General features: G+C 35.4%; 1 protein-coding gene and 1 pseudogene across 2 annotated transcripts; both read left to right on the top strand.

Moving 5' to 3' along the window:
• Nucleotides 1-5064: 5064 nt before the first annotated feature.
• On the top strand, nucleotides 5065-14054 carry sycp1 (synaptonemal complex protein 1). Of its 2 annotated transcripts, XM_088339001.1 has the most exons (32): nucleotides 5066-5161; nucleotides 5232-5272; nucleotides 6347-6511; nucleotides 6570-6637; nucleotides 6702-6775; nucleotides 6854-6912; nucleotides 6998-7064; nucleotides 7134-7207; nucleotides 7270-7378; nucleotides 8822-8916; nucleotides 9040-9224; nucleotides 9304-9371; nucleotides 9433-9494; nucleotides 9579-9695; nucleotides 9777-9872; nucleotides 9947-10050; nucleotides 10131-10248; nucleotides 10322-10392; nucleotides 11145-11226; nucleotides 11310-11372; nucleotides 11449-11508; nucleotides 11580-11642; nucleotides 11705-11821; nucleotides 11894-12004; nucleotides 12084-12176; nucleotides 12262-12327; nucleotides 12397-12462; nucleotides 12547-12630; nucleotides 12774-12827; nucleotides 12913-12984; nucleotides 13062-13169; nucleotides 13349-14054. In XM_088339001.1, exons 2-32 carry the CDS (start codon nucleotides 5243-5245, stop codon nucleotides 13484-13486), a joined length of 2739 nt encoding a protein of 912 aa, XP_088195127.1. In that variant the 5' UTR covers nucleotides 5066-5161; nucleotides 5232-5242; the 3' UTR covers nucleotides 13487-14054. The 2 variants fall into 2 exon arrangements, with proteins under 2 accessions (XP_088195128.1, XP_088195127.1); XM_088339002.1 differs by lacking the exon at nucleotides 12913-12984 and having other exon boundaries at nucleotides 5065-5161.
• Nucleotides 5640-5794, top strand: LOC148364801 (U2 spliceosomal RNA; annotated as a pseudogene).
• Nucleotides 14055-14154: the final 100 nt, after the last annotated feature.

Below are 14154 nucleotides of genomic sequence, written 5' to 3'. Positions count from 1 at the left end.
GGATTCAAAACAATCGAAGATCTCATTCTCCATATCTGGGTACTATCCAAGCCAGGGTTTTTTTTCCAAGCATGGTATAATTAGGAACTTCATATTGCTCTGATTTTGCTTCTGAATCTGGAATATGACTCATCTATTGCAAAATGGCATTCCAAATAGAACAAGGTGTTATCGAGAAACAGAAAACACAAAACACCAAAACAAGGGTGTAGGCTTGATCTTGGCATTTGATTGGTGGGGACTGCTATGTTCTTGAACAGACTAAAAAAGCTTGATCTCCGCTGCTGAATTCTGTCCTCACGGTATTTGGAACCGCTCCCTTGGACCACAGCTCTTAACAAGACGTTCCTTCCATGAGTTCCATTCTTACCTGTTGTTTCTCGTCTCCCCAGATTCAGTTCCCGTCCCATTGATTTTCTATTTCCAGCCGGCCCTCTCCATGCCTTCGGCACCTGTATTCTACAGTACTTAGAATAGACTCTGTAAAACTTCTCCTGGCTCACATCTCTGCATTTTGGGGTCAAGCCATTTAGAAAACATAACAGAGACAAGCAATGATTACCTGATATTGGTGGCGACCAGGCTTGGGCCATAACAGAAAACATGTATTAGCATTCAGGGTTGGGTAGGGTTACTTTAACTTGATTACTTTAAATTAGTTTTGGATTACTCCAATACCAAATATGCTGATAAAAGACAAAAGAAACTAAATATAAATAAAATAATGACTCACAACACGTGGTAAGCTTTCTCTCTTGGCTTTGATCTCCGGCAAAACTAACATCAAATGCGACAGAAACAAAATGAAAATAAATCCAAACAGCTTGCCAACATCATTTTTGCCGTTCCATGTATTCCGTTACTCCCCGAGCCTACACAACATTTTGTAATTTTATTCATATTTAGTTTATTTTGTATTTTATTAGCATATTTGGTATTGGAGTAATCCAAAAGTAATTGAAAGTAATCCAGTTAAAGTAACCTTACCCAACCCTGTTGGCATTATTCAATTAGGATACAAAATAATTTAAAGGTATTCCGTTATAGAAAAAAAGATGTAATCAAATTACAGGTATATTTAGTAAAAATAATGATTACTTTGCAAGACAACAACTATGAACATATAAATGAAATAACACAAAATAAAACGATTACAGCAATTTAATATCTTGGGGTGTGTGCCCTCTCCCACAGCATCTTATCAAGCATCCATTACTTCACTCCATGAAAGACAACAACTATGAACACATAAATTAAATAACACAAAATAAAACGATTACAGCAATTTAATATCTTGGGGTGTGTGCCCTCTTCCACAGCATCTTGTCAAGCATCCATTACTTCACTTCATGCACGCATTCACGTCTCTTACGTTTACATGCACATAATGCGCTGACAAGTCATCCAAGTGTTTGTTGGAAATGTAGAAAGTGAACACTTAGTGTGTTTAAAACCATATTTGGTGCTTAATGTGCACTTAATAGGATTTAAAATGGAGCATATCTTGTCTGCTATGTGAAAGAAAGAGTTTTTATACTGTGTGGTTAAAATGGGAGCAGTGTTTTGTTGGACTATGAGCAACTACCTGATCGTTGTTTTCTCTATTTCTTTAAGGTTACATAATATATAATAATATATAATATAATTTCCTTGTATTGTCATTCTGTGTAACAATGTACACAGAACGAAATGTCGATTACACCTGACCCGTTGTAGCGAGCCGATGCAGCCGCAGCCAACAGAGGGCGCCATTGTTCATTTATCATAAATGACATTAAGTAATTTTATTTACTCGTATATTTAGTTCATTTTTTATCTATTTTAATATTTGGTATGGGAGTAATCCAAAAGTAGTTAAAAGTAATTACATTACTGTAATATTTTGGGACTTATGTTACCGTTTACATTTTTTAACAGGTAAGTAGTTCATGTATCGCATTTTTAAAGTTACCCTCTCAACACTGGTGGGGACATAAAACATTTATTTAAGTAATCACAAAATATTGGTGGGGGCAAAACAAAGATTTCTGTATATTGGTGGGGAGACTTTCCCTCTGTCCATGCTAAAACTACGCCATTGGTCCAAAATAATTAATAACCATACATAAATTCATAATAATAATAATAATAATAACATACCTGTCAACCTGTACGTTTTTGCCGTACAAAGTACGTTTATTATGCATTTTAAGAATTGTACGACGTACAAGAAAATCTGTACGGAAAAACGCAAATTTGTCAATTATGGGTACCATCCGGTAAACACCGACTATCACGAAACGGCAAATCAATCAAGTCAAACGAGTTCGCCGCGGTAGCCTCCATCTTGGTATTGTATTTTTTGTTGCAAACAAAGCGAGCGGTTTGATGCTACTGTGCGCATGCGTCTGCCGCCTAGGGATTTCCCATCATGCATCATTCTGATCACACGTGAACAAAGCGAAAGCAGAGCAGTAGGCCTACATTACAACATAGTTTTGAATTTCCTTTGGATTACAATCAAGTCGGAATGGCCAAACCTGAATTAAAACGCCGTAAGTCATTCTGATCTCTAAACAACAGGCGGGTTGATTGAGTAAATTTGAAATACATGTGGTCTTTAAAAACATCGGATTTCATGTGGTAGTTGTGTAGTGAAAGGAAGTCCATCTCTTTTTAGCGAACCGGCTTTTTAGGCTCCACTCATTAAAGAGAACCGTCTCTCATACGGCTCACTTGCTTTGATGCATTATGTTACGAATTATTATGTTGTATGAAGAAGTTAAGAAAAAAAGAAAGTATAGAAGGAGAAAATGAAAAAAGACAGGTTTGTAAATATCCCTTTAATCAGTATATTACCAACAATAATTTAATGCAGAAAATGAATTTATAATTTTAGTAAGAAAATGTATTATTCTACTTAATTACAGTTGCATGTATTTTTTTCCTTCTACAGTGTCCAAGCTACTTCATTTTTGAACTTTTTTTATAATAAACCTCATTCATGTCGAGCAACTCAGTATCTCCCAACAAAATGTTAATTAACAATATATATGATATAACGAAACCTATGTACAATATAACATGTTAAACTACATAAATAAACACGTTTGAAAAAAATATGGTGTAAGATTATTTTGAATTTTGTAAGGGAAAATACGACAGTTTGTAAGGGCACGGAGCCCTGGAGGTTGACAGGTATGGAATAATTATAATAAATAATGCACTTGTCATGAAAAAAAACTAAACAAATAATTCCATTAATTTCCTGATGTCCTAAAATTAAATATTTTAAACGGTTTGTTTATTTTTATTTATGTATTTTTTAATATTTGCTTCTATTGGTTAAAACAACCTTGCCAACATGTGCAGTCACCTACGTCAATTACGACTTTTTATTTTTATTTTAATTGAACTTTATTTTCACGGACATCGCCATTTTGTAGAATTAGCCGACAGCGTCAACTGTCCGTTTTTGTTACAGCGTTTAAGGTAAAATACGGGTTTAATAACGCCTTTTGGTGACAGTCGCTCGAATTCCCCCCCGCGGCAGTTGTTGAAGTGGTAAATAGGAGCTAAAAGGTAGGAGCCACAGCTATCGAATATTTTGCCCCTATTTTTCGTTTTATATGTTGTTTTTCGACCCTCCATTTTCTGTCTCTTCGCCTACAGTCTGCCAAGACTTTGGACGGTGAGTTTGTCATTTTTTTTGTGTGTTATATCCATATGCGAGTTCTTATGCCGCTTACCATACAAACGTTCTTCATTTGAATTATTTTAATAAGGTTTAAGTGTATTCTTTGAGTGTTCCGTGCCGAATTGTTATTCAGTTGAAGGCTTGCATTAGTTTCCAAGATGGAGAAAGACCGAAGGTTCAACTTCAAGCTCTTGGTGCCTCCGTGGGTGAATGACAACAGCCAAGTATCTGCAGTTAAACCCCAGGAGTTTAGCGAATGCAGAGCAGAGATAGTAAGTACACAGTAGTCAATGTTCCCTCTAATTTTCCACGGGTCTGAGCGTTCACACAAAGTCGGTGAGCAACGCTTAAAAGAACAGTGAGCAACCATAATCCCAAGTGTGGCAAGATAATTAATTATCAAACATGTCCAAAACTTGACATCAAGTTACATTTTGCTGAGTTTCCGGCAATGCAAAATTATTTTTCTCTTTTGAATGAATTGATTCGTGTACTATTGCAAAGGTAGTACAGCCTATAAACGTCGTTTGTTCTCTTACAAGATATCCATTTCTTTTTATTTCCTGACATATTTCGTCGCATAATATTAACATTTGGGGGGCTTATTTAGTCGGTTGTAAAATACAGAACTGTACTTAATCGCATTTTTAGTGGAAGTACAATGTTGGCAACAAGACTCACTTGATATAGTTGGAAATTATTTGAATGCAACACAAACTTTTTCTTCTTTTTTTCCGTGTTTTTTTTCCTACTTTTTTTGTTACTTTTTTCTTTTTGTTCTCTATTTACTTTTTTCCTACATTTATTTATTTTCTTTTTTATGGCTTTTTTTTCAAAATGTTTCCTTTTTTTCTCTTCCTTTTGTTTCTTTTTTTCCTCAGCTTTTCACTACTTTTTCATTTTGGTATTTTTTTCTTTTTTGTTCTATTCCCCTCTTCCTTTAAGTCATGTTGTGCATCATTTTGCATAATATTTGGTCACGTTGGGATTAAAGAAGCAAAAACAACCTGAAGAGCCGTTTAAAACCCGAAAGAGCTGGTTCCTTTTAGTGAGCCGAGCCGAAGAAGCCGGTTCTCTACTAACTTTACTCAACTTCGTTCTACTTCGACTCGACTTCAAAATACTGCATTTAGGACACAACGTCAGGGTAACCCGTGTATTTTTACCTTCATGCACTGTAACTTTGACTTAAGTCGCTTCTTAATTAGTAATTTTGAGCCCTCATTTTTGTGCGCTGGCTAAATTTTCTTGTGCGCTGAGAATGTGCGAGCAGTGCGCAATTGCGCATGCGCGCAGCTTAGAGGGAACACTGATAGTAGTTCTTTATAATTTTATTTATTTTATTTTATATGACAATGTTTTACTATCTGTATGTTTCTTGTGTCCACCATGCCTTTTTCCTATAGGGTCCCAGTAAGTATTTTAAAAAACAAAACGTGGCAGCTGTCAACAGTGCGTTTACCTCTGCTAAACCAATCACACAAGGTAATGTTCACTGAGAGAGACAAATGTAACCTTACTGTATATCAATGCAATGATTTGAACTTCTCAAAAGGTTGCCCAAAGATGGCAGTGGCACCAACAGAAAAAGAGGAGGTAACACACTTTTGATAGCCTTTTAATAAAGGGTATCTTTCGGTTCCTAGAGCAGTGTTTTTCAACATAATTGCAGACAGTGCGCGTCGATATTTTTAAGGGAAAACAAGTGTTCCTTGGCTCAATAATGTAGAAAAACCCTGTCTTAGAGGACACCAATTCAGCATGTAATCATTGTATATTTTGTCTAAAGACCTTTTCGATCAATAGAATTAGAAAATATCACATGACAAAGGAAAAAACAAAGACAAAAGAAGTTAAATGAGTGTTTGTAAGGAATGGTATCCGTTACCCCCTTCTCTAAAATGTATAATCGACTCTAAACCATGTGAATGCCAGTGGCATAAACATGCAGATGTGCGGGTCCATAACTGCTCATTTGAAACACATACATTTTCAAGTTTGACTGACCTATCGCAGCATGGATTGATTTTTGTCACGGGGAGATGGAATAGGAGCTTGCTCTGTCCACTCCACGCATCAGCCCAGTATTGCAGTACCTCCGGGAACGGTGCATTCACACTGATCGCTTCTTGGCCTTTTCGCTAGGATCTTGGCTTAGCCTCTTGGCTAGGGTCAAGTGTCTCGTCCTGTTGGCTGTGATGTGTATCATGATTTGACTGATAACGGATAATGGACAATGATTAAAAAAAAAAAAATCAATTTTCTCTTTAGAATGCATGCCAGACTGCACAACTTTTTTCTTTTTAATTTTATTGTATTTATTTATTTATTTATTTATTTTTGCCGCAGCATTGAAAAGCTGTTCTGTTGTATTTTCATACACCATGTTAGCCAATCAGTGGGAGCAATGTATGTAATGTAATGGGGTGTATTACACCCATGTAGATATATGCACTGCTTTTAAAAATAAATCTGGAATGTGAGTGTGTAATCCATAATAGTATGGAATAAAAATAAAACAACATTATACATTTTTTAAAGTGTAATTTCTTAGTTTAAAAATAAAATGAATTGGATACATGTAGTGCGCAACATCTAAAATCTAATTCCATGCCACCCAAGTTCTCTGCATATTTTGGATCACTTCCTGACATTATCACTGTTCCACAGAGTGACTTTTCACCCAGACAGCTTTGTACTAAAATGTTTGATGAAGTGGAGAAAATCAAATGTTGGAAAACAAAGGTGGCCTGTGACACTGCTGAAAACCAAAGAAAACTTCAGCAGAACAATACAACAATCGAGGCTCAGCGCAAGGCCATTAATGAGTTGCAGGTGACTTTGTTGGTAAATATTGTGCCTCTATTACTTTGATTTTAATTGTGCTTTACAGTTTCAAAATGAAAGTCTCAGCATAAAGCTCGAGGAGCAGAAGAGTGAAAATAAGGATTGGCAGAATAAGTATGCAAACACACATAATATAATTTCACTTTTCTCCTCATGAATAATTTATGTTTTGATTCAGACACAATGCGACACGCAACTTGTGTAATTTGCTTAAAGAAACATTTGAGCGGTCAGCAGACAAAATGCAATTATGTAAGTGTCTCAGGTTTATTGTATCTTGTAGCCTCATTGATTTGAGCGAAAAATAAACACACATTTCTGTGTTTTAAGTTGAATCAGAACGACAGGAGACACATCACCTTCTAATGGAAAACAGTGAACATGTCCAGGTAAAACCTGTTTGTCACAGAAACCAAAAATCTTTAAAAACATTTTAAAAAACAATCAAGGAATAATTTACTTTATTGCTTTCAGAAACTGACTTTAGCATTTGAAAACCTTCGTGTTCAGGCGGAAGCTGAACAGAAAGAGATGCAGTCTGGTTTGTTCTTTGATTCTTTCTTTTTTTTAACTTTATTTTGAATTTTAACTATTGTCTTTCTGTTCACAGTTAAAGAGACTTTGCAGGAATATGAGCAGGTGAAAGAAAAATATCAGCAGGAATACACCCTTAAAGAGAAAGAGGTTAGTGCAAGAATAGTTTATTTCCCTGTGAAAAATCTGTTAAATAATTCATGGTTCCAAAGGTGGCAAACTTAAAAACTCAACTTGAAGAAAAAGAATATGAACTAGCGAAAGTCCAGCGTGACTTTCATGATTCTCAGAATCAGTGCAGACTGCTTCAAGAGACCACAAGTAAGAACAATGCTACACAATAAATATTGTGTATGTACCGTCATCCATTAATTGCACTGTTAACTAAGTCCTTTAATCAATTAAAATTTGACTTTAATAGCTGGTTTCAGGTAGTTGAGTCTCTGGAGTACCCGCCTGCCCTTCTAGTGTTAAATGACACAACAGGGTGTGATTTATCGTGTTCTAGTAGGCGTGTTTACAAATTATTCTATCATGTCCAAAGTCATTTAATGAATATATAAACCTTGCCTTTGTTCAAATGCAAGTTTTTTTTTATAAAACTATAAGAACCACTTGGTTCACGCTTCCTACACTGAACTGCAAATATTTCCTTTTAACAACCATACTCAAAACACTAATGCCTCAACCTTTATAACTCCAGTTATACAGTATTTTTATTTATATTTTGTCCCAATTCTAGGTAAATTGTTACAAAAACAAAACATTATGTAGTTAGTGAAACATAAACAAATAAATGCTCCCCTTCACATTAAGCTGAATGGTAAAAGTCTAGGTTTATGATAATCCTGTCTGAATGCCTTTTGGACACTTAGTGCATATAGCAGTTCAAATAATTATCAGATTTCTCTTAGAGCTTATATTATTGAAGTGTTTCTGTACAGTTTTTACTCAGTTAGATAATTTTCACAATTGGTTCAGTCACAATGATTCAGTATTTAACTTACACTAGAAATTTGATCAGAATAAACTTAGTGATCCAACATGTGTTGGGTAATGGAAAAAGTTTCACATTTTGACTAAATTTATGTTGACCATTAGCATTTTACACAATTACATCACTGCTCTAAACCAAACACGCACTCACGCACACACAGAAAACAAAAATAAAAACGGAGAAAAAAAACCCTATGATGAGCTTGGTAATTTGAATATTTTTTTCTTGTTGTCAATCAAAACCTGGGCTTTAGAAAAGGTAGAAGGAAGGTTTTTGTCAAGATAATTCTTAAGGGTATGTTCCAACGGGCAGCAGCAGTGCCAACTTTGCCCCAAAACAGGCTAGGAACCATCAACAGAGGAGAAAGCTTTCTAGAGTTGCGTCCTCTTTGTTGTCTTTGTGAAGAAAGCTCTACACATTTGCTCATCCTTTAAAAGATGAGGTTGTGTTGACCAGTTACGTGTTTGCTTGAGAGAGGTCAGTCCGATTAAATTACCAATGACCACATTCTAAAAGCAGTGAAAATGGTGAGCTCTAAGTCTTGATGCTAAAATAGTTTTTGATAAGGTATGTTATTTCAAGTTCTATCATGTGTTTTAATTTAAAAAGAAAAATAGACCTTTCATAATGATCTCCTAATACACAATTCACTTGCAGCGCAGCAGTGTGAGGATCTTAGAATCTCAAAAATTCAGCTGGAGTCTCTTCTTGAAAAACTTCAAAGGTCATAATGATCTTCTAATACACAATTCACTTGTACTTTGCAGCTCAGCAGTGTGAGGATCTTAGAATCTCAAAAATGCATCTGGAGTCTCTTCTTGAAAAACTTCAATCTGCTGAGGAGCGCTACAAAGAAAGCGAGGTGATTTTTTTTCACAGCTCTATACATGTCTACTTTATCTGCGTAGCACATCTGCCCAACATCATGAAACATGATGCTCAGCTGTGGGTCATCTCCTATCACTAAACTTTTCCTTTTTCAAAGACAAGCCGGGAAGCCATGAGTGTCGTGTTGAAACAAAGCAAAGAAGAGAGTACACAGATCATCAAGAGCAAAGATTTAAGCTTACAAGAGGTTTGCAGGGTTAAAAATGAACAAGCAGAGAAGCTTGAGCAAGTTCAAAGAACTGTTGTGGAACTGCAGAAATCATTGGCTTTTGAGGAACAAAGGTACACTCTTAAAATGCAAAGCTAAGAAACGTTTTTTGATGTTTCTTCTGGTCATTACACTCCTAAAATACTGTTTAAGGTCCAAGGATTGTGAGGAAAAACTAAAGGAGAAAAACAAAGAACTTGAAAGAAGTAACACCATTATAGGTGAGTTTGATGTTCAGGGAGTTTAAACAAAAAAGTGGATTGATTATTTCCCTTCTTGCAGAAGAAATAGAAGAACAAAATGCAAGAAAGACTGAGCAGATAACAATCCTTCAGAGTGAAATGGTGATTTTCCCAGTATTTTTGCTGACAAAGTATTTCGGCTCGTACCTCAATGAAAAACAATCATGGTGTGTTATTTGCTCTCAGAAAACCAGCTTGAATGCATTTGAGCTTGTGAAAAGAAAAGCTAATTCCCTTGAGGTCAGATTGACTGATCTACAAGCTGAGCTCTCAGCAAAAACCATCGAAGCCGAGCTAATCATGGTGACACAAACCAGGCATTTTGAAATTAATACCTATTTTAAGAATTCTTCAAACATGATAACTCCTTTATTCCTGAACCAGGTTGAGGCTGACACTCGACATGCAGACAATGAAAGACTTAAAAAAGACAGTGAAAAGGCAGAAGCAGATTTTGTGGAGAAGCACAGAATGACTGAGGTTTTACAAATTAGAAGGAAGAAGGCAAACTAAGGTTGGTACTACTCACTTGTTGTCACTCTGTTGTTCAACAGGAGAAAGTAAATGAGCTGGAGCAAAAGTTAACCAGTGAAACGAAGAAAACAGCAGCGTACAGTTTAGACATAGTGCAACTAAAAGCAGACCTAACACAACATCAGTGAGTCGTTTCATAATAATTAAGTTCCTATGTTACCAAACTGTTGTGTTGTACTTGTCCAGCAATGTGCTGTTTTCCAGGGCCAAATACGATGAGCTCTTGTCTCACTTTAATGAGGTTAATTTTGAAAAGACGGCTATTGAGCAAGCATTTGAAAGCAAGTCCTCGATTATGAAAGCTTTTGAGGCAAACCTAAAGGTCGAACCATTACCTCACAATGAAATCTACATTTCCAAATAAGTAAACAAAAATAATTTGATTTTAATGGCAGGAGAGCGAGGAGAAATCCCTAAAACTTTCAAAGGAAATTCAGAAGCTGGAAGAGGAAAACCAAAATTTAAGGTCAGTTTGTATTTTGAAGATTAAGTTGAATATTTTTGCTAACGGTAGGTCTCCTTGATTGTATGTGACATTCTTATTCACACTGGATTATGACTCCTTTGAGGGGGGCCTTGAACCTTTTTGCACAAAATATTTTATCCTAAAGTTGGGACCAATAAGTCAAATAATGTCTTAACCTTCGGTCATCAAAGTAACAAAGTGGTTATTGGCTCATTCTTGTTATTTTTATAGAAGTATTTCATACCATGGGTGAGAAAACCCTCAGTGGAAATGTTCAAATCCAAGATTAAAACACACTTCTACTGTATAGAATATGAATAACCTATACTTTATATTGATAATATCTGTATAATTTGCCCTCATGTAGGTTAATAGTCTGTAATAATAGTTTGCAATAGTCTTTGATCAGTGCAGCCCTTTGAGACTCTTTGTGATTAAGGGCTATACAAATAAACATGACTTGACTTGACTATAAGATTGAATAAACATGACTTGACGTGACTATAAGAATACTTATAGTCAAGTCATGTTTATTTGTATCGGGCAAAATTGATAACTATAAACATGTTTTATTGTATTCAAATGAACAAATCAAAATGTGTCATCTGCACCTATTAATTGTGAGAATGCCTCCTTGAATCACTTGAACGCCTGCTTTTATGTCATGTCATGTGACACAATTTATAGGGCCTTTAAAAGGTTTTCATTAAAAATGTGAAAGTATGCTTAACAGACATTTTTGTATTTTAAAGAGCGGAAGTGTACACCCTTCAATGCATATCCCAAAGACAGTGTGAAGAGGTTGAAATGCTGCAGAAGAAAATGGAAGATCATGTAAATACATAAACAGCATTCAGTGGCTTTTTTTATTTAACTTTTTGCTGTTTTAATGTGTTTTGCCTCCATTTGTTGTGTAGTTTGAATGTTTGCTGGAAAAGATTACACAAACTGAAGGACAGATCAAAGTGGCCGAAGTAAAGGTGAGAATAAACAAATGTGAGTGATTGTTATATTACTCAAATGGTGAATGAAACAAATGTGGCTTTGTTCATTTAGTGCTCTAACCTCGTGAAAAAAATTGAATCTCATCGTAAAGCATCCGATTACCAGAAAGAGGTCTGTAAAAAGTTCCTGCTACATTATTTAAAGTGTTGGGCAAAAATTCATTTTATCTCTTGTGTTTTCAGATCAAAAAGCTTAAAACAAAAATGGAAAAGGAGCTAGTCAAATACAGTCAGCTTGAAAATAAGGTTTGGTGATCACTCTTTTGTTTTGCAAAACCCCTAAAAATGTTGAATGTATTTTTTCCAAGACGGGCAATCAAAATGAGGAACATCTCAACCAGAAAAAACAGCTTGAGGAAAAGAATCAGAAGCTTCTTGAAGAGCTTATTGATAAGTCTTCAAATGTAGCACGGCTTAAAATTGAGGTCTTATTTGTTGTAAAATATATAAATTTTTCCCTTCTGGGTTTTTAAGTGAGATTGACTTTTTTCCCTTAGATATTAGAACTGAGATCAACCGCAGCTGAGGCTATTAAGAGCAAAGAGGACACAGAACTCAAATGTCAACACAAGACAGCAGACGTGGTCGCATTGATGGAAAAACACAAGGTAAATTTTTTCCCCAAGAGGTAAATCCTCCTCACCTTAACAGCCTGTTCAAATTTATCACACATTTTCACTTTTCTAGAATCAATATGACCGCATGGTCAAGGAAAAAGATGCAGAGCTGGATGAAATGAAGAAGAGTGAAAAGGAGGCAGTTGGCTGCAAGATGGCTAATGTACGGGAAACTCAAACTACTTAAATCACAAGACAAACTTCAATTATTCAAGCTTAAAAACTGTTTTTGAAATTGTTTTAATCAGGAGCTCGAAATATCTAAGCTTAAGACGGAAAATTCTGAAATGAAGAAGGAACTAATGACCGAGAAGGTGTTGTAGAAATAATATCTTTGTTTTTTGATTATCAAAATATCAACCCTCTTATTTGGTCGCTTTCAGAAAGAGATAAGTGATCTGAAAAAAGAGTTGTCAATGCTTAAATCATCCCAAGAAAAGAAAAACATGGTATGGGTTGATAGCACGTAAAGAAAGATCCCTCTTCACCCCAGCTACAGTGTTCGTATATGTGTACTACAATTTATTTTCCAGGTGAATACCCCCAATTTTACAGTGAGACATGTCAAGACACCGAGAAGCAAGTCCTCAAGGGAGAATGTGTTTGACTTTTCTCAGGTCTGTTGACCAGTCCATAAAACAATAGACATTAAATGCATTGGCCACAATTTATATATATTATATCACTGATTACTATATTACTTTTTTTTTTCCCCCGAAACTTATGTTAACATATGTTTGTCCGATCATTTATGTTTTAGGAATCTGATATCGGATCAATGAAGATGTCGGTAGAAAAAACACCGAAGGTCAAGGTAAGGAGCATTTTCAAATCCGGATCAGTTACTACTAAATCAAGACTAATTTGACCATTGCATTATCTTTCATTTTATGCTCAAGGAACTTTCCCGTAAAGCCTTTGCCTCTCCATTAGATCGGACAAAGCGTCCTGTCAGAACAGAAAAAATAAAAGTATTTGGGTTATAAATTTGGACAATCTGAAAGTTTGGTTTATTGGCACGCTGTTTTGGAACTTTCTTTTTTTACAGACCTACAGAATACTGACGCCCCCTAGTGCCGAAAAGCCAGGAAAATGGGGCAAGAGCGCTATTGAGTTGGAGCCAAAGAATGACAGCTCTGAACCAAACACCGTTTTGGTGAGTTTACATGTGTTGCAGTATGTCATGGGAAGTCATTTTCCTGCCTGGTTTTGAAGCACGTGTGAAAAAAATGCCCACACACAACTTTATCTGTTACAATAACTGATTCAAAAAATGGTCATTTGCATTTTAATTATGAAAACCATTTGGCTGCATTTGTTTTTACCTATCTCCAGGCACCCACTGACGTTAAATCACCCGGTACCGCTTTGAAGTTAGCCGCCATTAAAAGAATGCGTGATGCTGGATGGAATGCCGTCGTCGACAGTGAGAAAAAGAAAAAGAGTTACCGGGACGTTTTTAGTTTTTCATAATCAGTGCCTTTCATGCTGTTAAGTTTTTCTATGACAAATTTGAATGACGCATATTTTTGGTGGTGGTTATAATGTTCTAAAAAATTGTTAAAAGTAGGAAAAGTAGGTAGATTTTTGTTGTTAGAGTTACTATAGTATATGTTTAGTATAGTAGTGATGTAGTCATTTAGTGGTATTGGTGGGATGGTTATAGTTTGGAAGGTTAGTAGTAATTGTAGTTATTTAGTCATTTATTTGGTACTTACTGTAACAGTTTGACAACAATTTACCCAGTTAGTGGTTGTTGCTATTTGTAGTAAATCCTTAACAATTGTTACCTTTACAGTCATTGCCGGGTTAATATTTGCGTGTTTTTACCAGTTTGACAGTCAAATGTTGAAGAAATGTGAATTTAATGCCTCACCAAGAGTTACTGAATTTGTCATGATTCTCTGATTTAATTTTTGGATGTGTTTTCACAATTTGACTAAGAAAAGTTACCATTTTTTAGAGTAATCACATGTGAACCATACGTTTTACGCCACAAGATAATTGAGAAAATTCAAATAAATATACAAAAATAATTGAAGTCATGAGTTTTCTACTTATTAATAAATGCAGAGGTCATGTTGATGTATCCAATCCATGGATTCTTTATTACAAAAAAATCTTAACCTTATCAAATATTT

Source organism: Urocampus carinirostris, chromosome 6, assembly GCF_059441175.1.
Source record: "Urocampus carinirostris isolate Australia breed hairy pipefish chromosome 6, RoL_Ucar_1.0, whole genome shotgun sequence".
Lineage (NCBI taxonomy): Eukaryota > Metazoa > Chordata > Actinopteri > Syngnathiformes > Syngnathidae > Urocampus > Urocampus carinirostris.
Note: the sequence above shows the minus strand (reverse complement) of the source record. Positions and strands in the feature narration are given on the sequence as shown.